At 50.8% G+C, this 24334-nt stretch overlaps 1 protein-coding gene across 1 annotated transcript in view; it reads right to left on the reverse strand.

Moving 5' to 3' along the window:
* Window positions 1-23766, reverse strand: part of ACAN (aggrecan) — a 39963-nt gene extending 16197 nt beyond the window's left edge. Inside the window, exons 1-11 of the mRNA XM_049905976.1 lie at window positions 23697-23766; window positions 20630-21013; window positions 19502-19676; window positions 17701-17828; window positions 15329-15622; window positions 13383-13769; window positions 10640-10814; window positions 10003-10130; window positions 7532-7825; window positions 5691-5906; window positions 1459-5205 (exon numbers count right to left, since the gene is read on the reverse strand). Of these exons, the coding sequence (XP_049761933.1) occupies window positions 1459-5205; window positions 5691-5906; window positions 7532-7825; window positions 10003-10130; window positions 10640-10814; window positions 13383-13769; window positions 15329-15622; window positions 17701-17828; window positions 19502-19676; window positions 20630-21013; window positions 23697-23766 (5998 nt within the window). The remainder of the gene's footprint in view (window positions 1-1458; window positions 5206-5690; window positions 5907-7531; window positions 7826-10002; window positions 10131-10639; window positions 10815-13382; window positions 13770-15328; window positions 15623-17700; window positions 17829-19501; window positions 19677-20629; window positions 21014-23696) is intronic.
* Window positions 23767-24334: the final 568 nt, after the last annotated feature.

Here is a 24334-nt window from a genome sequence, read left to right on the forward strand (position 1 = left end):
ACTTAGCAGTTTAACTGACTTTTTTCTCCTAAACTGTCATGTGAAATAGACATTCTAGAAAGACATGCCATGTTTATCCAGTAGCTCTACCCCGACAGGTCACTGTGAGCCTCTCCTGGCCCTTTTGGGGAAGCCAGAGTCTCAATAGACCTCGGTTGCATTGTCCTACCTGCAGTCCCTTCTGGAGATGGAAGAATCTATCCTGTCCCTGTCCTCACGCCCACCCCCCAGCTGATGAGGGTCTTACCAATGTCACAGTGCTTGCCAGTGGAGCCAGGAGGGCACAGGCACGTGACGAGTCCCTCTGTCTCCTGGCAGGTTCCAGTGCCACAAAGCTCCTTAGCACAGGATCTGGTGGGGGCCGCAGCCCCAGGGGAGAAGTTGAGCATCAAGAACTCAGCTGCCCTGGGTACCAGTGCAGCCTCTGAGAGCTCACAGTCAGGGTACAAGGGCCCTGCGGTCTATGAGGCTGACGTGGGTCAGCATGTTTCTGGGGACCCTGTCCTCCTGGGTACCTGTCCCACAGCATCTGGGGGTCTCTCTCTGACGGTAAAAGCTCTCTCAGTTCAAAGGGAGGTGCAAGGTCATCCTAGGGAAAAAAGCCACCGCATCTGGTGCTTGGGACTGGAGAGGGCCCAGTACTCTTAATTATGTTGAGGAGAAGTAATCAAGATAATATGGTAACACAGAGGTGTCACATGGTGTCAGGGGTGGGGTGGGGACACGAGGTCTAAAGTCAGGACACAGCCCAAGCTACCCTTGATAGTTCCTTAAACTGTGCAGGTTTTAACCCTGCACACACAGAGGCTGTATTTGGGCATAAACATCATCAGCAGATTTCATTCTCTCGTTTCCACTCTCTCTGGGGCTGGGTGGGTGAGAGGAATTTCCAGTACTCTCTAAATAGTCATCCTTCTCTCTCCCTGTGCCAGGCACAGATTGTGGCATTCACATATAAGTGTTCACGTGATGGAGCTCCACTGGAACGATGACAACTGCTAATCTTTATGAGCGTGTACTAGGTGCACAGTATGATCTCAGTGTTTTACGTATATTAAAAAATTGCCGTCAAGTCAATTCTGACTCGTGATGACCCCATGTGTTGCAGAATAGAACTGCACTCCATCAGGGTTTCATGACTGTGACCTTTTGGAAGTAGATCGCCCGGCCTTTCTTCTGAAGCATCTCTGGGTAAGTCTGAACTGCCAACTTTTTGGTTAGTAGCTGAATGCTTAACTCTTTGTGCCACACAGGGACTCCTCTTACATGTATTTATATCCTTTTTCATCTTCTCTGGTGCTATTCCCATTTTACAGATGAGGCTCAGAGAGGCTAAGAAACTTGCCTGAGGTTGCACAGCAAATAGTGATGGAGCTGATAACCAGCCTGTGGATGGAACCTAGAAGCATACTGCCTCCCACTATGCTATGCTGTTCACAGTCTGGCCCACCCAAACACATTCAAAGGTTGCCCTTGATTCACCTGTCTCTTCTGGAGAGGCCGGGACGGCAGCGTCTGTTGGGTAGATGGCTGTTTCGGCTGTTCGGGTCTCTTCTCCTGAGTGCAAGGGACTTGAGGACTCGATTTCTAGACGTGCCTCTGCAGGGCGCTGGGTCTGCTGGGTCCACTCAGCCTCTGGGGTCCTGGTGCTGATGACAACATCCAGCCCCAAGGTGTGACCAGACAGGTCTCCATTGGTTTCAGTTCTGTCTCCAGAAGTTAGGAGAGTGGCCAAAGACAAGCCCGAAGCATCTGTGCCCACCTCATAGGGAACGGTTGGTTGGCCACTCACTTCCGGGGCTGCCGAGCCCTCTCTGGGGCCTTCGTGGGAAGCAGAGGTACTGCCACTCCCGCCCAGGACTGAGGCTGTCCCGAGATCAGCTTCATGGAAGGGTGACGTGGTTCCACTCAGATCAGGGGACATGGAAGCTTCTCCACTGGCTTCAGGGGCAGCAGACGTCCCCACCCCAGCCTCAGGGTAGGCAGATGTCTCACTGCGGGATTCTGGGACAGATGACGCTTCTACCCCAGACTCGAGGAAACTTGGTGTAGTTCCGCTAACGTCCCGAGACGCAGAAGCTTCCCCACTGGACTCAAAATGCTGAGAAGGTGTCGCAAGAAGTCTCTGGCTGAGTTCCTGGGAAAGAGTTGGCTCAGTGACACCCTCGACAAAATCAGAAGTGATTACAGTAACTTCTGGAAGTCCTGAGGCCTCCCCACTGGTGCCTGTGGCTGAAGGGGATTCGCCACTTACTTCAGCGGTGCCGGAAACGTCCCCACTAAAATACGGAGTGGTTGGAGGTTCTCCACTGGGCTCTACCAGCCCCGACTGCAGGCCACTAAGGTCCAAAAACCCAGAACGGTCTCCAGACATGTCTGGTGCTCCAAAATGGGCACCACTGAGTTCCAAAATGCCTGAGGCCCCTTCTCCTGCTTCTTGGGCGGTTGGGGCCTGGGTTACAGATTCCACCAAAGTTCTGTCTATAAGAGAGATGGTGGGGAAACCGGATGGAAGTCCACTGCCTTCATGAGCCCCTGAGGGCAGGCTGCTTCCAATCTCCACTCCAGAGGATTCGCCACTGATCTCAGCTGTTCCACTTGGCAGGCCACTGAATCCTGGAGCCTGGGATGGAAACCCACTAGAGTCCACTACTCCAGAAGATTGTCCACTGACATCCACCATCCCAGATGTACCTGACAGATCTGCCTCCCCGGAAGGAAGGCCACTGAGTTCCACAGACCCTAAGCCTTCTTCTTCTTTAAATGTAGTAGGGGTCACTTCGATAAAACTGGTGTCCACAAATGTAATGCCAGAAGATTCGCCACTGCCACTCACGGTACCAGACACCAGATCAGGGATTCCAGATGTTGCCCCACTAAACCCTGGCAGCCCTGATGGCTGCCCACTGAGATCAGGGACCCCAGATATTTCTCCACTTAGGTCAGTTATGCCAAATGGTTGTCCACTGCCATAAGCAACTCCAGATGCTACTCCACTGACATCTGGTTGTCCAGAAAACAGTCCGCTAAGCTCAGTCACTCCAGATGTTTCACCACTGATGCCAGGAAGCCCAGATGGCTGCCCACTCACCTCAAAAAGCCCAGATGTTTCCCCACTGATGTCAGGAAAACCTGATGGCTGCCCACCAATGCCAAAGAGTCCAGATGTTTCCCCGCTGATATCAGGAGACACAGATGCCTGGCCGCTGGGTTCAGTTCCTGAAGGTACTCCACTAGTTCCACCACTAATGTCCAACTCATGGAAGGGCAGCCCAGATGTTTCTCCAACACCACTTATTCCAATGGTTCCTCTCCCTTCTAGTTCCCCTGCAGTGGTGGCTGTGACCACTTCTACTAATGTAGTGTCCACTAGGGAGACAGTTGGGAACCCAGATGGAAGTCCACTCAAGTCAGGTAGGCCAGAGGATATGCCACTTCCAATTTCCACCCCAGAATATTCACCACTAAGTCCAGAGGGAAGGCCACTTGCTTCTGGAGCTTGTCCACTTCCTAGAGTTCCAGAAGGCAGTCTGCCAAAGTCCAAGGGTACAGAAGCAGACCCTTCCAAGTCTTCTTCTCCAGAAGGCAATGCACTGTGGTCCTCAGCTCCGGAAGCAGAGGTCTCTAGACCTTCTTTTCCAGAAGGAAGTCCACTGAGGTCTCCTATTCCAGCAGTAGAGGTCTCTAGACCCTCTCTTCCAGAAGGAAGTCCACTGAGGTCCCCTACTCCAGAGACAGAAACCTCCAGACCCTCTTCTCCAGAAGGAAGTCCACTGAGCTCCCCTACTCCAGAGACAGAGACCTCTGGACCCTCTTCTCCAGAAGGAAGTCCACTGAGCTCCCCTACTCCAGAGACAGAGACCTCTGGACCCTCTTCTCCAGAAGGAAGTCCACTGATGTCCCCTACTCCAGAGACGGAGACCTCTGGACCCTCTTCTCCAGAAGGAAGTCCACTGATGTCCCCTACTCCAGAGACAGAGACCTCCGGGCCCTCTTCTCCAGAAGGAAGTCCACTGATGTCCCCTACTCCAGAGACGGAGACCTCTGGACCCTCTTCTCCAGAAGGAAGTCCACTGAGCTCCCCTACTCCAGAGACAGAGACCTCTGGACCCTCTTCTCCAGAAGGAAGTCCACTGATGTCCCCTACTCCAGAGACGGAGACCTCTGGACCCTCTTCTCCAGAAGGAAGTCCACTGATGTCCCCTACTCCAGAGACGGAGACCTCTGGACCCTCTTCTCCAGAAGGAAGTCCACTGAGCTCCCCTACTCCAGAGACAGAGACCTCTGGACCCTCTTCTCCAGAAGGAAGTCCACTGATGTCCTCTACTCCAGAGACAGAGACCTCTGGACCCTCTTCTCCAGAAGGAAGTCCACTGAGCTCCCCTACTCCAGAGACAGAGACCTCTGGACCCTCTTCTCCAGAAGGAAGTCCACTGATGTCCCCTACTCCAGAGACAGAGACCTCTGGACCCTCTTCTCCAGAAGGAAGTCCACTGAGCTCCTCTACTCCAGAGACAGAGATCTCTGGACCCTCTTCTCCAGAAGGAAGTCCACTGAGATCTTCCACTCCAGAAACAGAGCCCTCTATGCCCGTGTCTTCAATGGGTGGCTTGCCAACCTCAGGAGTGCTGGGCCACTCAATTCTCTCTTCATCCCCTGAGGCCAGTCCACTTTCCGTAGGCAGACCTGAGCTCACTGCTGACGTCTCACCACTGGAATCAAGGTCTCCAGAGGGTAGTCCACTTGCACTTTCTCCCGAGGGCTCCCCACTGAAATCAAAGCCTGCTGAAGCTTCTCCACTGCCTGTGAAGTCACCACTGACTTCAGGGACCCCAGATACCTCCCCAGAGCCTAGCAGCTCAGTCCAGCTAGGCACTGAGGGTGAAGGTGTGTATGGCTCCTCTAAGGTGGATAGTTCCTCTAAGGTAAATGGCTCCAATGAGGTGGATGGTTCCTCTGAGGTGAAAGGCTCCTCTGAGGGCGATGGCTTCTCTGAGGGGGATGGTTTCTCTGAGGTGAATGGCTCCTCTGGGGGGAATGGTTTCTCTGAGGTGAATGGCTCCTCTGAGGGGAACGGTTTCTCTGAGGTGAATGGCTCTTCTGATGGGGAAGGCTCCTCTGAGGCAGAGGGTACTTCAGTTACAGAAGGGCCTTCTGTGATTTCCTCCGTTGCTGAGATAGTGGGAGGCCATGTAGGAGGGATCCCTGTAGGAAAGGAGGAAGAAAGAGGAGATAAGATTTATTAATTCGCCCCCTTTTTAAGTTTATACAGACAACCTAAACTCCATTCTTTCCACAGTCAAACTTTTGTCTCAAGAGCTCAGAGATGTGTTCAGACACTTTATAATGGGATCTTTCATTAGAAAGGAAGAAGGAAGGGAGGGAGGAAAGGGACCAGGAAGCTCTCTGCCCCCTTCAGGGTACCATCCACACAACCCTTTGGATGTATGGGCCCGGCCACCACCAAAGGCAACCAAGGTCACATTTCAAGTATTACACTTTCTCTCACTGGCGTGAGGTCCTAGAGGCTGGCTGAGGTGGCTGACATTGCCCACAGCAGCACACAGGGCCAGTGACAGGGCTAGGGAAGCAAAGCACAGGCTCCAGGGAAAAAAGCCATGCCCGGACCCATCCTAGGCAGACAGGGGTCTGTGGCTTCAGAGTGTGCCCACAGCCCAGGCCACACTGACCTGGCAGTGGGAAAGTGCCCACTGGGGTGTAGGCTGCTTCCCATTCCGTCCGGTTTTCTGGCTCAATGGTGAAGCCTGGGACTGCAGTCATCTCCTCCCCCAAGGGGACAGCAGCCACTCCAGGCACTTCCTGGGTAGCCATCCAGTCCTCCACACCAGAGGGTGGTATGGGTGTGCTACCCTCCTCTTCTTCCAGAGAGGGCACTGCTGAAACACCTAAAGGGGATGTGAGTGGTGAGGTTCCCTCCCCCACCAGTGACCCATCCCAGGCTGGCCCTTCTGGAGAGGAGCTGGGGACTCTGCAAGAGCCTGGCTGGGCCACCCCCACCCTACCCAGAGCAGGGGATGGCTCTCTGCCTCCGCAAAGAATAAGAGCCACTAGCAGCAACTGGACAATATCCACATGTACACACCTTCGGCAGTGTTTTTCAGGGTGGTCTGATGTGTTTCTCCTGCAGAACTATTTAACATATCAGGCATTGCTTTAAGGGCTTTATGTATAGTAAATCATTTCATGTCACAATAACCGGAGGAGATAGACACTGTTATCCCATTTGACAGGTGGGAAAACTGAGGCACAAAGAAGTTAAGTGACAGTTAATTCTCTGGGAGGAGACTGGTCTTCCTGAGGATGGTGGAGTGAGGCTGAACTTGCTTTCATTTGAAATTTTAAAAAGTGACCCTGGAAGTCTGGGAAACTTGGGGACATGCTGTTTTTTTTTTTTTTTTTTTCTTAATTTTATTTTGAAGTAGATTCAGAGGAAGTTGCAGAGAGAAGTTGCAAATCCTTCCAGAGAATTTGTCCCAGCACCCAGCCCCTCTCTGACTGGGAGTTAATTCCCAGCCATGCCCCACCATACCCCTTCAGTGAACTCTGCCTTTCATATTATCACACAAAGAAGTTTGGCTCCCTTCCCCACCAACTCAGTTTTGATGTGTAATACGTGAAATATAGCAAAAGTGGTTTCTACAGTCTATGCCCTCATGCGCCCAGGCTGATGGACCATGGAGAACTCATCCAAGCAGAGTTCAGCTGTGCCTCAGCCACACCCTGGCCATGCCCAATCAGTCGTTTGATGACATTACTCTCAATGGAGTAATGGTTGGTATGGCAGTGTGTCCATAGCATGGGTCAATTAAAAATGTGAATTACTCATGCTTAGTGAAGAATAAGAAAATAAACTCATCACAAAACTATTTAAAAGCAGGACAGAATCCGAGAAGGTTATACAAATTAAAACAATATATATATGTAAATTTATAATAATAAAAGCTAACATTCATTGAAAACTTGCTAGGTCCCAGGCGCTATGCCAAGGGCTTCACATGTACCATTTCAGCTAATCCTTATAGCAACCACTTTGTAGGAGATAAAGCAGAGGAACAGAGAGGTTAAGTGATTTGCCCAGGGTCACACAGTTCTTAAGTAAACCAAACCGGCTGTTGTTGAGTCAATTCTGACTCATGGCAACCCTATAGGACAGAGTAGAACTGCCTCATAGGGTTTCCAAGGAGCGGCTGGTGGATTTGAACTGCCAACCTTTTGGTTAGCAGTGTACCACCAGGACTCCAGCTCTTAAGCAGCAGAGTCATAATTCAAATTCAGGCCTGCCAGAGTTTAGAGCCCAACTCACTTCTGTGTAGTAGCCTTTAGAAGGATGCGCTTGGCTTGGATTCAAAGCCTAACATCACACTAGCTCCACAGCTGTCCCTGCCGCCAAAAGGAAGGACTTTTCCCCCTTTGCTCTGATGGAGGGGTACGATGGCAAGGCCAGGAAGAGTGAGCCCAGGGGACTTGCCCCTGGGAAAGAGGGGATCTGGAGGTGAGATGAGGCGCATACCTCGGAAACAGAAGGCATGGTGCCGGGATAGTGGGTCCGGGAGGCCAGTCTGGTTGGGGTAGAGGTAAACAGTCCTCACACCGGGCTTATTCCCACCGCAGGCAGGCCGTGCACTAACGATGGGGTAGCGAAGGCTGCCATCCGACAGCCAGCCGGCGTAACACTTGTCCAGCCCGAGGCTCCAGGCGGCATAGAGCTGGCCCGTGGAGGCCAGCGTGGCGTTGCGGGATTCACAGAACTCCAGAGCTTCCTGGAAGGTGAACTGCTCGAGGCGCGTGGCAAAGAACACCTCCCCTGGGGGCAGAGGCAGGTGGCCATGTGTGGGACCCTGCTCAGCCAGGGGAAGGGCTGCCATTTGCCCTCACCCCACCCCAACCCTGCTCACTGGATCCTCACCCACAGGGCACACAGGTTCAAGACCCAGCCCAGCTCAAACAGGTCCTTATCAACGACCCCACTTAGATCTCCTGGGACACTGGGAAGTAGGGTGACCAGCTGTCCTGGTTTGTATGGGACTGGGGTTTCCTGGGATTTGAGGCTTTCAGTGCTAAAAAAAGGGAAGTCTCAGCCAAACTGGGACCAGCTGGTCACTCTACTGGGAAACAACCACTCCTCCTTCCCTCCTTTCTGGATTCTGCAGTCACGCTTAGGCACCCCCAGCCCCTACCTCCCACCAACAGCTGAGAGGAGGCTCCCCTGGGCACCCCCTGTGCTGCCCTCCATGGCAGCCCTTATCACAGCCACTGTGACTGCTGTCGAACTGCCCATCTCCCTCAGCTCCTGAGATCTCATTGAGGAAGAGGTTGGGTTCTGGAACCTGGGCTTCCCATGCCCAGCACCAGTTCTGGGTACCTCCGATTTAGCAGGAAGGAAGCTCATTTATGGACCACTTATTTGTGCCAGGCACCTTTCCTACATACCTCATTTAAAACTGAAAAGCCTCTGAGGTTGGTATACGAGGGTAAGTCAAAAAGTATTGCTACAAAATCATGGAAACCTTTGTTAAACAAAAATATAAACATGTGAAGCTATTATTTCTCTCCGTTTCCTCCACCTAGGTCTGTGCACTTCTGAAGGCGGTGTTCCCTTTGCTCTAGCCCCTCCTCAAACGATTCTGCACTCTTCGATTTATACCACATCAAATAGGCAGTTTTGGCATCCTCGAGGGACTCAAATTGTCTTCTTTTTAAATGTTCTTTGAGTTTGGGGACCAAAAAGAAGTCCGAAGGGGCAAGGTCAGGGCCGTAGGGTGGCTGGGGTAAGGTTGCCCAGAGAAATTCTCGTAGGACAGCCCTTGCTACCCTTGAAGGATGTGCAGCTACACTGTCGTGATGGAAAAAATTCCTTGGTGCAATTTCCTGGCCTTCTTCTCATCAGTGAGGTTTTTAATTTTCTTAAAACTTCTTCATAATAAGCCTCTGTGATCATCCTGTGTCCTTCGAGAAAAATCTATCAAGATTATCCCTTTGAAATCCCAAAAAACTGTTGCCATAACTTTCTGAGCTCTCTTCCCTCTCTTGGCTCATCTTGGAAGTCTTCCCGACCTTCCTTAAAAGGCTTGATCCATCTAAAAACTGTTGTTTTATGTGGAAAAGCATTCCCATAAATTGTTGCAAAGCTTCAGTGATTTGGGACGATATCCACCTGAGTTTTGTTAAAAATTTGGTACTAGCCCTAACCTCAAAATCATTTTTTTCCAAGGCACAAAAAGTATCCCTTTTTCTGAAGACATCCTACCGAGACTAAGACAAGTGTGTTAATGAGGGGACTTGTCTGCAGCTACCCACTGATCCCAGAGACAGGTTTAAACACGTTTTGTTTGGGATACACCCATAAAAAAAAAAAAAAATTATTTTTTATTTTAGTATGAAAAGGAACTCTAGTGGCAATACTTTTTGACTTACTCTTGTAAATCAGGCCCATTTTATAGATGAGGAAACTGAGGCCTAGACAGGTTAAGGAATTTGCCCAGGGCCCAAAACAAGGGGCTAGCAATTTTGAAAAATTTCCAGTCCGCCAGCATTTCCAAAATTGGGTTCAGTGGAATACTAACTTGGAGGAATTTTAATTGAAATCAAAAGAAATAAAATGAAAGGTCTGTGGTCAAAATAGCTTGGGAAATGCTGGGGTAATGAGAGCTGAAGAGTTTTTTTTTAATTGCAAGACTTCTCAGAGGCTTTGATTTTCTCCTGGGCATTGGGACTCCCTGAGCAGCAGGTGGTATGCATCCCACTTATTAAGAATAAATAAATGGATTTATTTACCCACAGTGCTGGGGGAAATCACATGAACCACCTAGCAGAGGAACGAGGGGCTCGACCTGAGTGAAGGGCTGGGTAGGCCTGTTTTGTAAACGGGACCTGGAGAGCTTGATGGGAACAGGGTGGTGGTAGTGATTATTCCTCCCCTCTGATATCTGCCCTCTAGCTCCCTGCCTGCCTAGGCCCAGAACGTGAGGATGTGGCCTGTACCCTCGAGCTTGTCCACGTAGCAGTAGACATCATAGGTTTCTGTTGATGGGCGCACACCGTAGGTCCTGACCCCCGGGCTGCTGTTCTTGTCACCCACACATGGGGCCCGTGGGCTGACAATGGGGTATCTGCAAAGGAAGGTGGGAGGATGAGGGCTGCTCTCAGGGCCCGGGATGAGGCTGGCAGGCCCCTTGGGGGCTTGGGCAGGGCATGTCTTGGGTTATCTAGTGGGATTCAAACCAGGAAGTAGCCCCTCAAGCAGCAAGTTCCCTGAGCAGACCATTCCCTAGTTCCCCCGCTGCTGGGGGAAGGGTCTGGTGGCCCCTGGCTTCAGAAGAGGGCCAGCCCCATGGAAGGGCACTGAGTGACTGGAGAAGGGGTCTCCAGAGCAGGGATTCCCTCTCTATGTCTCTTCAGGGGACAGTCCCAAGGACTTAGCCTGACCAGGGCCCTTCCTCATCTCCTCAGAATATAATTCATCTGGGAAAAGATTGAGGAAGTAGCTATGGAGGCATAATGCATTGATTAAGCCACAATGATCTGCAGGGTGCCGAGCCAGGTTCCTCAAACCTGGCATCTTCAGGGCGTGGCCACCTCCCACGGGGTAGGCTGGGGAGGTGCCAGGCCCTTCCTTCACCTGACGGTCTGGTCCTGCAGCCAGCCAGCATCACACTGCTCGTAGCCGGCCTCGTAGGCTGCCTGGAGCTGCTCTGGGGAGGCAATGACTGCACCTGTGCGCAGGCAGGCCTGCTTTGCCTCCTCAAAGGTCAGGGAGTAGCGAGTGGATCCCGGGCGGTAGTGGAACACGACCCCTGAATGGAAGGAGAGGAGAAAGAGGTCCATGCAGGGCAAAGACTGGGCCCCACAGGGCCGCTCCCCATAGCGTCCAGTCCTTGTGGCTCCATGGGCACGGAGGGGACCCTGGCTCTTTAAGGAATGACTTCCCCTCCATCCCCTCCTTCCAACCCTATTCCCACCTAAGCCATTTCTTTCTGCTCATTCAAACTGCTCTTGACATCCACCTCCCTGAGAAAGCCTTCTGAGACCCTTCAGTTCTGGGTGTCCTCAACTCTCCCTTTGTGGGTTCATCACATCATGGCTGCTCATTGTCCACTTTCTCTTCGAAACAAAAAGGCATTCTTTCTTATGATAAGGGTAAATGTTTTTTACAGAACATTTGGAAAATACACAGAAGGATGAGAAGGAAATCAAATAATCACTGGTAATTTTTCTGCCTAGTCTGTGGTCTGGAGCCCTGGTGGGGCAGCCGTTAAGAGGTTGACTGCTAATGAAAAGGTCGGCAGTTCAAATCTACCAGCTGCTCCTTATAAGTGCTATAAGGCAGTTCTACTCTGCCCTACAGGGTCGCTATGAGCCGGAATTGATTCAATGGAAGCGAGTCTGGTTTTCTTTAATGGGTGAGAGTCCATGGCCTTTGTCTTAGCATTTATCTCATTGTTTCGGACAATCGGAGAGTGGTAATGGTCTCCTCCCATTCCTTCTTTCTCTGAAATCACGTGTGCTCGTATTTTGGAGTCTGTGGTCCAGGGATCAGAGGGTGGGTACCCCACCCCCGAGTGTGGCTGCAAACATTTGCATGGGTGCGCATTGGGGTATTTCTGGGGAGTGGGCCCCTGGCTTCTGTCAGATTCTCAAAGGGGTAGGCCCACAAACGGGTAAGAGCCCTTGTCCTAGAGTCTCCTCACATTGTGCTCGTCTGGATACACACTTGACTTTGACACTTGTGTGGGTGTCATAGTGTATGTCACAGGCTATGAATCCTCAACCTGTGTTTGTCCCATGTTCTTTGTCCTGCACTGAGTCAGGCGCTCATCTTTTCTGTTGGCACCATCTCACATGGTGACCAGTGGGGCTCTCTCTAGCCCTGGGCCAACCCTGGGACCAACCATCAATGGTGTTACTCCAAACTTCTCAACAACCTCTCCTCCTCAAACTAGTGTATGTATCTGGGCATTTCACTTGGTAGCATCTCGGGTGTGAAGATGGATGGCCGTGTTCATCTGCCCCTCCCCTGGGAGGGGACATCACCAAGGGCTTCATGAAGGCCACTCCAGAAAGTTCTCCTTGTTGATGGACTTGAGTTTGGGGAGCAGCTGAGCTCCAACTTGCATTCTAATTCTCCAAATATTTATTAAGCACCTGGAACACCACCACTCTAGAACAGAGGTTGGCAAGCCTTTTCTGGAAAGGGCCAGATGGTAATGTTTTAGGCGTTGTGGACTACACAGCTCTGTCACAACTACTCAACTCTGCCACTGTAGCACCCAATCGGCCATAGACAACATGTGAACAAATGGGGGTGGTCGTGCTCCTGGAAAACTTTTTTATGGCACTGACATTTGAATTTCATACAATTTTCACATGTCATGAAATACTCTTCTTCTGAATTATCCCCAACCATTAAAAAGTGGAAAAACCATTCTTAGCTCATGGGGCATATGAAAACAGGTGGCGAGCTGGATTTGGTCCACCGGCCACAGTTTGCCAACCCCTGTTGTGAAAGATCAGAGCTGGGAGAGGCCTCAGGGATCACCCTGTGCAGTGGTTTTCAAGTGGTTCTATTCTCTGGAGGTGCCTGATGGGGCAAGGAGGACCCATGGGTGGGAGGAGCCCCCAGTTCTGAACCCCACTTTGCCTGAATCTGTGTGCCCCCTTTATCTGATGTACACACTAGGTTGCCACCTATATAATTTGAAATAAATGCTTTGTGGCAAAAGAGTTTGGGATAGAACGGAGAAAAATGTAGAACAAAATACAAATTCTTAAAAAAGGCCAGACTAACTGGACCAGTTGAGACCAGAAGCCTCTCTGAGACTACCACCCTGAGATACTCTTTAAACCTTGAACCAAAACAGTCCCCTGAGGTCTCCTTTTGGTGAAACAACAAAGTGGTACACAAAATAAAGGCTATTACCCGTGAGTACAGTGCCCTACTAAAAAACCATCTACATGAAAGCAAAAGGTCAACAGTTAGTCTAAAGCAGAGATGAGAAGATAAGGGGCAGGGAAACTGGAGTACTGGAAATGGAGTGACCGGAGAACGCTGACACAGGAGAAATACAACTAATGTCACTGAACAATTTGTATAGAGGCTGTCCAATGGGAACCTAATTTACTGTGTAAACTTTCACCAAAAACACAATAAAATCTTATTAAAAAATAATTAAAAAAAAGAGTTTTGAGACATCACCGGTCTAATCTATGCCCTTTGTTTTATAGATGAAGAGAGCCAAGGCTGAGAGGAGAGAGGCTGGGCCCAGGTCCCAGGATAAGTTGAAGGGACAGCTAGGATGTCCTGATGCCCAGGCCAGTTCTTTCCACCTCCCCACTGTGAGAATCCCCTGAAGGTGAGTACTTACCCCCTGGCAAGAGGGGCTCCCCAGGGACCTTGGTTGCACCTGGAGAGATGGTCACCTGCACAACCAGGTCCTCACTGGTGAAGGCACTAGGAGCCAGGCCTGGTGTGGATTCCTCAGGAACTCCCCAGGGCCTAGTGGCCTCTCCAGTCTGGTTCTCAGCCTCAGGGAAGGCGGAGGCTAATGTGAAGGGCTCCTCAGGCTCCAGGACAGTGGGTGAGACGCCGTAGATGGGTCTCACTGTGAGGATCACATTGCCCCGGGCTTCACCCTCGGTGATGTTTCGGGGCAAGGGCAGCTCCACCTCAGGCCAGGTAACTGTCTGGATGGTGATTTCCTCCTCACCACCCACCCCGAAGATGTCTTCTGGGATATCCACGAAGTCTTCACCTGGGGCAGGGACAAAGACATCTAAGTGCTCAGCCTAGGCCAGGCTTGAAGGGTATGAGGTATGGACTAGAGAGGACACTGGCTCCTCCTCCTTCCCTATAGGGAAGGAAAGCGACTACTGCGTGCCAGGCCCCGGATTGGTTCATTGCAGTGTTCTCACTATTCAAGGTGCTCTTACCATTATTCCTTATTCATTACAGGAGTCCCCACCTTTTTAAGATTGCAAAAGGGTGCAAGAGTCATCATAGCAAAAGATACTGACCCATCGGGGTTGCTGCTTAAAAAATCAGCTCCCTCTCTAGTGTCTCTTTCTGTTTAATTAACACCACCATGCCTACCTTACTGACCATCTGCAATAGTGACCATCCAACAGGGCAATGCGAATCAGCTACAGAGGGAAATTGGGCATTTTGGGGGTGTATGTTCCCCACAAAAGATGTATCAAAATCCATATTTCATCACATAAATTCATAAAGACTCCTTCACTCAGCATGCCTTCCATTACTGAAAACACACAGTATCAAAAAAGATTTTAAAGGAGAGAGGAGGGTCTTGAAAGGGTTAAGAGAGGCTCTGGGGAAAATGTATGAAAACCTAATGATTTTTCCCAAACTAGCCCTCTTTATGTACGTCAGGCTGTGAAAGTTAAACATGAAAGGAAATATGTCATTCTACCGCCACCAGTTCTGCATAAATTGATACAACTCTTCATCCATTGTTTTTTCCCCCTCAAGAACCAGCACTTAATTGTCATTATAACCCAATTCTTGTTAAATATCTGATAAAAACTTATTTCAAATTTTTTCAGTCTAAATTTTTAAGATAAAGTCCCAATCAAAACTTTCTCCTCTTTTTAAAAATAAAATTGACCTTCTTTTTACATGGATTCAATTTAAAAGGGCAGATAACGGCGCTGTCCTGGGGAGCATGGCCTCATGTCAGCCTTCCACCACTTTCCATGCGGTACCACCGTCTCCCCATTAGACAGATGAGGAAGGTGAGGCTCAAGGCCTTGACCTTCCCAGGGTCACACAGTAGTAAATGACAGAGCTGGAATTCCAGCCTCAGAAGATGAAGACTCTAAAGCTTGAGCTTCTAATCCTATCCCGATGAGAGGCGACAGGGCTGGATTCACTGTAGTCTTCAGCATCTCTACCCTAGCACTTCCTAGGAACTAGTAAAAAAAGGGTGGGGGGAGGGAGGAGGGAGGTACCAAAGGCATGGGAGTCCCTAGGTAGTGCTAATAGTCAATGTTCTCAGTTGCTAACTGGAAGGTTGGAGGCTTGAGTCCACCTAGAGGCACCTCGGAAGAAAGTCCTGGCCATATGCATTTGAAAACTGAACCACTGGAAACCCTATGGAGCAATTTCTACTCTGACACGCATGCGGTTGCCAGGAGTTGGAATTGACTGGTTAACTCGTTACCAAAAACATGGGGTTCAGGTACCCAGTGACCCCTTCAAGAGGCAAAAATCAACCCCCCTTTTCAAGTTCTTCTCTTCCTTTGGCCCCATTTCTGGTGGCATGAGCCCCCTTCCCACCTCCAGCCCCAGCCCCACCTGTGTAGCAGATGGCGTCATAGCGAGATGAAGGGTCTGGGTAGCCCGTCTGGTTGGCATGCAGGTAGACGGTTCTCACGCCCAGGAGGTTGCCCCCGCAGTTGGGCCGGGCCTTAGAGATGGGGTAGCGCACGCTGCGGTCGGCCAGCCAGCCAGCACTGCACACGTCCATGCCGCCCTGCCAGGCCAGGTAGAGCTGGCCTGTGGTGGCCAGCCGGGCGCCCAGCCGCCGGCACTCGTTGGCTGCCTCCCGGAAGGTGAACTTCTCAGGGGATGTGGCGTAGAATACCTCGCCTGTAGAGGACACAGTGGCAGAGTGAGGGCTCCCTCCCACCTCCTCTGCCCTGTGTCCCCATGCACTGCCACCAGGTCTCCTGGAGTGGTTAACACACTCGGCCACTAATCAGAAGACTGGAGGTTCAAGTCCACCCAGAGGGGCCTCAGAAGAAAGGCCGGGTGATCTAGTTTGGTAAAATCAGCTACTGAAAACCTTGCGGAGCACTGTTTTACTCTGACACTTACAGGTCATCACGAGTCAGAGTTGACTTGGCACCAACTTTTTTTTTTTAACGTTTGCAATGTTCATCCATGTGGTAGAATTAACAACTGCAGAAGCCAAAGTTTATTAGCGGTTACCAGGGGTGGGAAGGAGGGGTTAAGGAGTTATTGCCTAGAAGGCAATGAGTTTGTGTTAAGGTTGATGGGAAAACTTGGAAACGGATAGCGGTGATGGTTATATGCAATTAATGTCACCTAATTGCACCTGTGGAGCCCTGGTGGCGCAGTGGTTAACAGCTCGGCTGTTAAACAAAAGGTCGGCAGTTGGAGTCCACCAGGTGCTCCTTAGAAACCCTATGCAGCAGTTCTGCTCTGCCCTATAGGGTCGCTATGAGTCGGAATTGACTCAACAGCAATGGGTTTGGTTTGGTTTTGGTTAACTGCACATGCAACAAACGTTAAAGTGGCAAATGTTTTCTTAAATATGTATATCTGTGCCACAATTAAAAAGGACGAAGAAAGAAGCAGCCAGAACGGCAAAGAGGTGGCGGAAAGGGTACAGGCAGTTTGAGGTACAGGATGAAACTCCCCCTGCTCAGAAGCCTCTTTGCTGATGGTAGTTTGCTCTGGAATGTTCTCCACCACTACTGGGTTTTTCCTCTGAGCTCAGCATTGCCCACTCAAAGCAGATCTTTTAAAAAATGTTCAAATTCAGATGGGAAAAGCAGGCATCAGACTCTGATCCCCTAGAGTAGTGGTTTCCAAATGGGGATGGCCCCAGGAGTCCGTAAGGTCGTTAGTTAGGGCCTGGAAGCTCTTTTTTAAATTTTCCGGAAACCTGAGAAGGTCGTGTCAGGGCAGGGCGCAGGCACTCTCAGGGGCAGCTCTGGCTGTGGAGTAGCAGCTCTGAGTGATCGTTACATTTGTCTTTGGTTAACCAAAAATGGGAACCCAAATACTTGTTATGTGACTCGCTAGTTTGGGGTGAAAATGAGGCAAGTGGGCTGTGGGGTGAGAAAGGTGGGGTCAGAGCAAGCCAGCGTGTTGGTCCCCCAGCCCGCAGGGACTGTGAGCACTGCTGTTGAGCCTGGGAGGGGACAGAGGTGATAGAGTCTGGAATGTCAAAAGGCAGATGGGGAAAGCGGTGTCACCCCCATTCTTGAGTACCTTGGGCACCTCTGACTGTGACCAAAATTAGTGCCCTTTACGAACCAGACAGAATCCAGCTTCCTCCAGAACGAGGCCTGGAAGAGGGCTGCGGCTGGCACCAGAGGAGCTGAGAGCAGGTGGTTGGCGAGCCAGCTCTCCTGGAACTATCCAGAGTGGCCTGGGGTGTCCCTTGCAAGAGTCATAAGGCTGGGTTTTTATGGCACATCCCTTGGACAGGGATGGGGGTCCCAGGTGGTAGGGGCAGTCCCAAGTGAGAGATCTGTAACACCCGCTTTGGGGCCCAGTAGTGATTTCTAGACAATTTGAAGCCACCTGGAAGCCCTGGTGGCGTAGCGGTTAAGTGCTACAGCTGTTAACCAAAAAGGTCGGCAGTTCAAATCCAGCAGGCGCTCCTTGGAAACTCTGTGGGGCAGTTCTACTCTGTCCTACTATAAGTTGGAATTGGCTTGATGGCAATGGATTTGGTTTTGGTTTTGTTTTTTGGGACCACCAAAGCCCTCTCTGAAGGCAGGGGGAGCAAAGGACCCCTCCTTTCTCTACTCCTTCCCCAGGGCACAGCAGAGACAGGTGTCGGTCAGAGGTGCCTGAGCTAGCGCCGTGACCCAGAAGATGCTGTGTGACCAGGGGTGCAAGTGGTGTGACGGGACTGAGAAGGGGGCTTCTGGGGAAGGGTGAGTTTCTCCCAGTGGACAGGGCAGCCTCACCCTCCATCTCCTCAGCAAAGCAGTACACATCGTAGGTTTCATTGGTGTCGCGGATGCCGTAGGTTCTCACCCCGGGAAACTCATCCTTGTCTCCGTAGCAGCCTTCCCGGGGTGTGTGGATGGGGTACCTGCAAAGTGGGGGTGTAGCACTCAGTGAATGGAGGGGGAGCCACGTAGCCTGGACCTTATGTCCTCCCCTAAAGGACACGGTAACTGAGCCATGCGTTTGACCCTGTCTGTCCTGGATACGCAGAATGTTGGTTTTTATACTTATTAATGACTAAACGCAACCCCCTTGTCTGGATATCTGTTGGTACCAGACACACTGCTCCATCAGAGGCCAGCAAACTTTTTCTGTAAAAGGCCAGCTATGTGGGCCATACAGTCTCTGTCACAACTATTCAACTCGGCTGTAGTGTGAAAGCAACCCTAGACAGTGTGCAAATGATGGGCACGGTTATGGTTCAAAAAGATTTTATTCATAAAAACAGGGAGTAGGTTGAATTTGGCCCTCAGGCTGTAGTTTGCCGACCCCTGTCTATATATCATTTGAGTCTCACACCGACCTAGCGAGGGAGGTGCTATGATGCGTCTGTTTTACACTTGAGCAAACTGGCGCTCAGAAATGTTACATGATTTTTCCAAGGTCACACAGATTCCCAGTTTCAGGGTCTGAGGTGTGAGCTCCGGCACTCTGCTAGACTGTTGTCCCATCTTGCTTTTTATGATTAGTGGCTTTTGTGGCCTAAGAAATCTTTGTCTACCCCAAGATTGCAAAGCTATTTTCCTTTGTTTTCTTCTAGAGGCTTTGTGGTCCTTGTTTTTACATTTACAGCTATGATCCACCTAAAACTAATCATATCTTGTCTTAACAAATTTGCTCCTAACGGATTGAGACCCCTTGAGGGCAGGGCTCTGTCTCGTTGGGCTTTGCAAGCCCATCCCTCAGCCGCATGCACTCAGCAAAAAAAGTGTGAAGAAGTTTGATTTCTGTATGTCTTGATTTATTAAGCCGCCCCAGTGGTGCAGTGGTTAAGGACTCAGGCTGCTAACCAAAATGTCAGCAGTTCGAATCTACCAGCCACTCCTTGGAAACCCTGTGAGGCAGTTCTACTTTGTCCTACAGGGTTGCTATGAGTTGGAATCAACTTGACAGCAATGGGTCTGGTTTGTGTTTTTGCCTCGTTAAAAAAAAAAAAAAAGGAATATAAGGTGGTTTACAAAAATACACAAAAACACTTTAGTTTAAAAAAACCAAAACAACAAACCAGTAAGTAAGGACATTGTGGCAAAGGGGGAAATGGGTAAGAAGAACGACGTGTAATTTGTGAGGAGAAAATGCTTATCTAAGGCAAGTTGGGAGTCTCTGAGTGGTGCAAAGCGTTAACGGGCTCGGCTGCTAACTAAAAGGCTGTCTGTTTGAATCTACCCAGAGGCACCTTGGAGGAAAGGCCTGGTGATCTACTTCTGAAAAATCAGCCATTGAAAACCCTGTGGAGCACAGTTCTACTCCGACACATGTGGGGTTGCCATGAGTCAGACTCCACTTGATGACAACTGGTTTTTAAAGGCAGGGTTGCCTGCGGCACTGACTCTACCTCAGGAAGAATAACCAGAATATAGGATGGATCAATGGGTTTCTGGCCTAGTGTTGGCCAAGACGCCTCCCAGCTCCCAAGCTAGGCTGGTCTCAGTGTCACCCTGGTACCAGCTCACCCCACCACCTGCCCCACTCTACTGTGGCCCCTGCACCTGGTTCCCTGGCTGGGAGGCCCACTTGGTTGGTGGGCAGGGGCCTCACCTGACAGTCTGGTCAGCCAGCCAGCCAGCGTCACACTGGTGGAAGCCATCCTCGTAGGCGGCCTGCAGCTGCTCGGGGGTGGCGATGATGGCGCTGTTCTGCAGACAGGCCCGCTGCGCCCTGTCGAAGTCCAGGGTGTAGCGTGTGGAGATGGCTCTGTAATGGAACACAACGCCTGCAAGACAGGCGCGGGTGAGAAAGCAGGTCAAGCGGTTTCCAATCATCGAGGCCCTTGGGGACATCTGGTCTGGTCTGGGCCTCTAGCTGATGGGTGGGTCCCCTCTCCACATTTACACGTGGTCCCTCCGTCTTTGCTGGAATACCCTCAACGACAGGGAGCTCACTACCTCACAGGCGTTCCTCTTCCAATATTTTTGATAATCAGAAAGTTCTTTCTTGAACCAAAATCTGCCTCCTTCCCTGTAATTTTATCTTGTCATTCCAAGACCCCATGTTTGCTTTGGTGACAGAGACACTCAGAGCCCCAGGCACCTTTAGTCCAGGGGCATCCTAGTCGAAGTGCTGTTTAAGGTACACCCAGGAGTGGGCGTCTTTCACAGAGTCTCCTACTTCACCTCTCACTGCAAAAAATCTGGTGCTGACCAAACTCCTAAGCCAACCAAGGACCAACCCTTCTCCTTGGGCCGCAGAGAGAAAGGAGACCAGGGAAACAGTCTTGAGCCCTTTCCTTGTCTCCTAGAACTGGGAAGGAGGGGATGGGGGTGGAGGAGAGAAAAGACAACTGAATGTAGGGTCAGAAACCATTCTGACTCACTTGCAGGGTAACTTCAGGCAAGTCACTTAACCTCAGTTTTCCTGTCTTTAAAAGACGATGATCACAATGTCCACCAAATCACAGGATCGTTTGGAAGTGCAAACTGTCATTTATCATGTGACAGTGTCCAGAAAGTATTTAGTTCTATTTAGTTTCCACCACACGCCCGAAAGAATAGTCTTACCGGCTCCATTTTACAGAGGAAGTGACTGAGGTTAAGTCATTTGACTGAGATCCACACCAGTGGGTGGCGGGGCCAGGACTTGAAAGCCAGTCTGGTGGGTCCACACCCATAAGGACACCATTCCAGCTCTTTCTGCGGGTGGAACAGTGTCTCTGAGGGCGGCTCTCACCTTTCACCACGACCTCCATGGTGGCCTGGCTGTCCTCGATGCCATGTATCACCTCGCAGCGGTAGACCCCAGAGTCATTGGAACGCAGGTTCTGGATCTCCAAGGTGGCATCGCTGGGGATGGCCGGGTAGTTGGGCAGGGAGACCTTGTCCTGGTAGGCACTGTTGACCCGCACGCGCCCCTCAGTGGCCACCAGCAGGACCACCTCCTTCTCCTTGGAAATACGGCTCCACTTGATTCTTGGGGTGAGGGGCGCGGTGGACGGGGCGGTAGTCACAGGGTGCGTGGGGTCGATGAAGTAGCAGGGGATGGTGACGGAGCTGCCGAGGAGGACCCGCAGCGGGGAAGGCTGGGGGATGCTCACGCTCAGCAAGGTGTCATGGCCTGTGGGGGGAGACGGGGTGAGAGACAGACCCATTAGTGCCTAGAGAAGACCCTGCAGCCTCCTTGTCCATCCTCCTGGAACTGCAGGCTTCTGAGTATACAGTGGGGGCAGCTGGGGTTGAGAGAGGGTCCAGGATGCCCCTGTGCCATATGGAAATCCCAGGAAGCCTTGAAATACTTTTTCCAGAGCCACACTCCTAAGACTCCTGGTCTCTGTACCTCAAGACAGAAACTATGGAGCCAGAAAAGGGTTGCAGAGAAGGACAAGGGGAACATCAGCATCGAAACCACTTCTCTGTTTCTCAAACCCTATGGGATGCCAAAGCCATAAGAGAAACAGAACCTGTCTTCCTGGAGTGACAACTTGACCCAAAGATTTTGGGGAAAAACTGTTTACCAACCCCTGAGTAGTACAAATGGTTAATGTGCCTAACTGTTAACCAAAAGGTTAGAGGTTTGAATTCACCCAGAGGCACCTTGGAAGAAAAGCCTGGTGATCTAGTTCTAAAAAAATCAGCCAGTGAAAATCCTGTGGAATTCAGTTCTGCTCTGACGCACATGGGGTTGCCATGAGTAGGAATCAACTGGATGGCAACTGGTAATGATGGAAAAAAAAAAGAATACATATGGGATAGAGAAAATAATCCACAAAACTTTGAAAGCTAAAATATAAAACCTCAAAGACATGTCTCGCTTGAGGAGGTCGGCTTTGGGCTCTATCTTGGCCTTTCAAGGGAATAAGCCACTCTATTCTGCTGTTAGGGTAGATGCCACAAAAATCATGGCATGTATTCATAGGGAAGGTGCCACATGGTCACCAAATCCCATCAGAAGTAGAAGACCTGCCTGGAATGGGAAAGAAACCTCTTTGGGAAAAAATAGCACCTTTCATGGTGAGTCACAAATTTATGAAAGCCTTCTTTCCAGAAGTACCTACAGGTTGAACATAAAAATGTTTCAGATATTCGTGGGTGGTAGATACATCACAGGGCAAGGAAAGGCCAGCCAGGAATGTTTGGAGTCCAGCTCTAACCTTTTGATATCCTGGACACCCCCTGAAAGCTTAGCCCCAGCACCTTCTAACATGCATGGTCTTGGTGGTAGTAGTGGGTCCCCAGGGAGAGCTGAAGATGACAGCATTGCCTAGTTCTGCAGCGTTTAAAGCTCTCAACCTGCCCTACTAGCCTGGTCTGCTTGTGTGAACAAACCATCCTAGATTCTAGCCAGGGCCTGGGTATTTGCAGGCCCCACAGCAAGATTACAACTGGAGGCTATGTACCATATGGCTAGATATTTAGAAGTCACCAATCAAGCCAATAGATTATTAAAGAAAATATGTTCTAGCCTCCAATTGGACAAGTCTACCTTTCAATATGACCTGGAAAGCCTGATTCAAATTCAGAATTCATGGTTTCTTTACCGGTCTGCACTGCACTGCAAGGTCTTCTACTTCTGCATGGAAGGGAGGCAGGCCCTGTTCTTCTCCCCCCACCCCCCCGATTTTGCCCTACACTGCGAGGGGTCTCATGCACATGCCGTGGCCATCTCAGCCTTACATCCAAGCTCTGTCAACACCCCATGCAAACTGCCACCCCTGAGCCCCTCCCTGGAGACTAGGGGCAGCTCACACAGGGATGTGATCCGCTCACAGCAGATGGACCCAGAGAAGAGGCCCATGCAGGCGCTGGATGGGGCTGGGCCCATTAGGACAGGGGGTTTAGGGCATCCTGGGTACACATAGAGTGGTCTAAAGGGGGAGCGTGGGTCTGGGTGGGCACATCTAGCAGGCCCCGCATACTCCTCATCCTTTGGGGTGGGTTGGGCTGGAGGAGGGTCAGAAGGGGCCTCTAAAGTGCATGGCCCAGACAGAGCACGGGCTTTCTTGCCTGGGTCTAAGGGAGTTACCGGTTGCAGCAATTCCACTTTGCAGTCAAGCCTATCCTGGGGCCAGTGGATGGTTTGTTCACGTGGTTCAGCGCTTGATGATCAGAACTACACCCAATGCCTGCCACATGCAAGAGGCCTGGTACAGCATCCCGGGGACCATGTGCCACAGAAGGTAAAGACTTCTCTCATTTGTTGGGGCTTCTTTTAGGTTATCTCTCAGATGATTTTTCTTTTCTGTTTTGCTCCCACTGATCTGCCCTTGACAGCTTTTTCTCTTTGGGGTTTTCTGTCCTGCCTCACTCCTAAGTTCAGTGTGTGCAGTAGCTCTAGGCAACATCCATGTGGAGAAGGAAGCTGGGAGGTGGGCACCTGCCAGGAGTGCTTCCCCTCAGCTGTCTATCCCGGAGGGCAGCCAGGAGCAATATTATCTGAGGGATCCTGCATGTGTGTACATAAGCGTGTGTGTATGTGTGCATGCCTGCATGTGTATACACATGTGGGGACATGTGTGTGCATGCACGTGTGTGTGCATGCATTATGTATGTGTACGTACATGTTTGTGTGTGCACACACGTGTGTGCACATGTGTGTTCACACATGTGTGCATGTATATGTATGAGTGGTCTCCCTTTGCAGTTGTGCTTGCATTTGAAAGGAAAGGGGCAGGGCCAGGAAAAGGCCAGGAAAGGGGAAATTATGTCCCTGGGACTAGCAGCACCCAGGTCAGTTCCCGATACCCAGAATCCAGTCCTCAGCACCTGCTGAACAAATGAAACCTGCGTGGGAATGTCCTCACCTGAATATTCTACGGAGGTGGTTGCGGCGATGACCCTCAGAGTCACCAACACCAGCAGTAAAGTGGTCATAGTTCACCTGGAGGAGGAAAGGCAGAGGCGGGATATGAACAGGTGAGCATGAGGAGGCCAAGGAGGGTCGTGTAACACAGGACACAGGTGGCTAACCCCAGGTCCAAGATCTGAAACCGCATCGAGATAAGGAGGCTGCATGTGGTTTGTGAGATATTTCCCCCAAAGTCCTGCCCTCACAAAACCTTCACGGATCCAGCTGGGTTTCCTCAGTTTAATTACAGGTGACTAGGCTGGGAAAGGAGCTCTGTAAGAATTTGGCTGCCAACCAAAAGGTCAGCAGTTTGAATCCACTATCTGCTCCTTGGAAATCCTATCGGGCAGTTCCACTCTGTCCTATACGGTCGCTATGATTCGGAATTGAGTTGATGGCAACGAGTTTGGTTTAGGCTGGAAAAACCCCTCCAGGGGTCCTCTGCCTTCCAGTCAGTGAAGCCTCATCCTAAGGAACCCCTGGGCCCAGGGAAGTGAGATGAGCTGCCCAACCCCCCTGATGTTTCAAATTTAATAATCTGTTCTTTAGGATGGAGTATGGGCCAAGGCTTCAGGCAGAATTCAGGGGCCTGGG

The sequence above is a fragment of the Elephas maximus genome, chromosome 13, assembly GCF_024166365.1.
Source record: "Elephas maximus indicus isolate mEleMax1 chromosome 13, mEleMax1 primary haplotype, whole genome shotgun sequence".
Classification (NCBI taxonomy): domain Eukaryota; kingdom Metazoa; phylum Chordata; class Mammalia; order Proboscidea; family Elephantidae; genus Elephas; species Elephas maximus.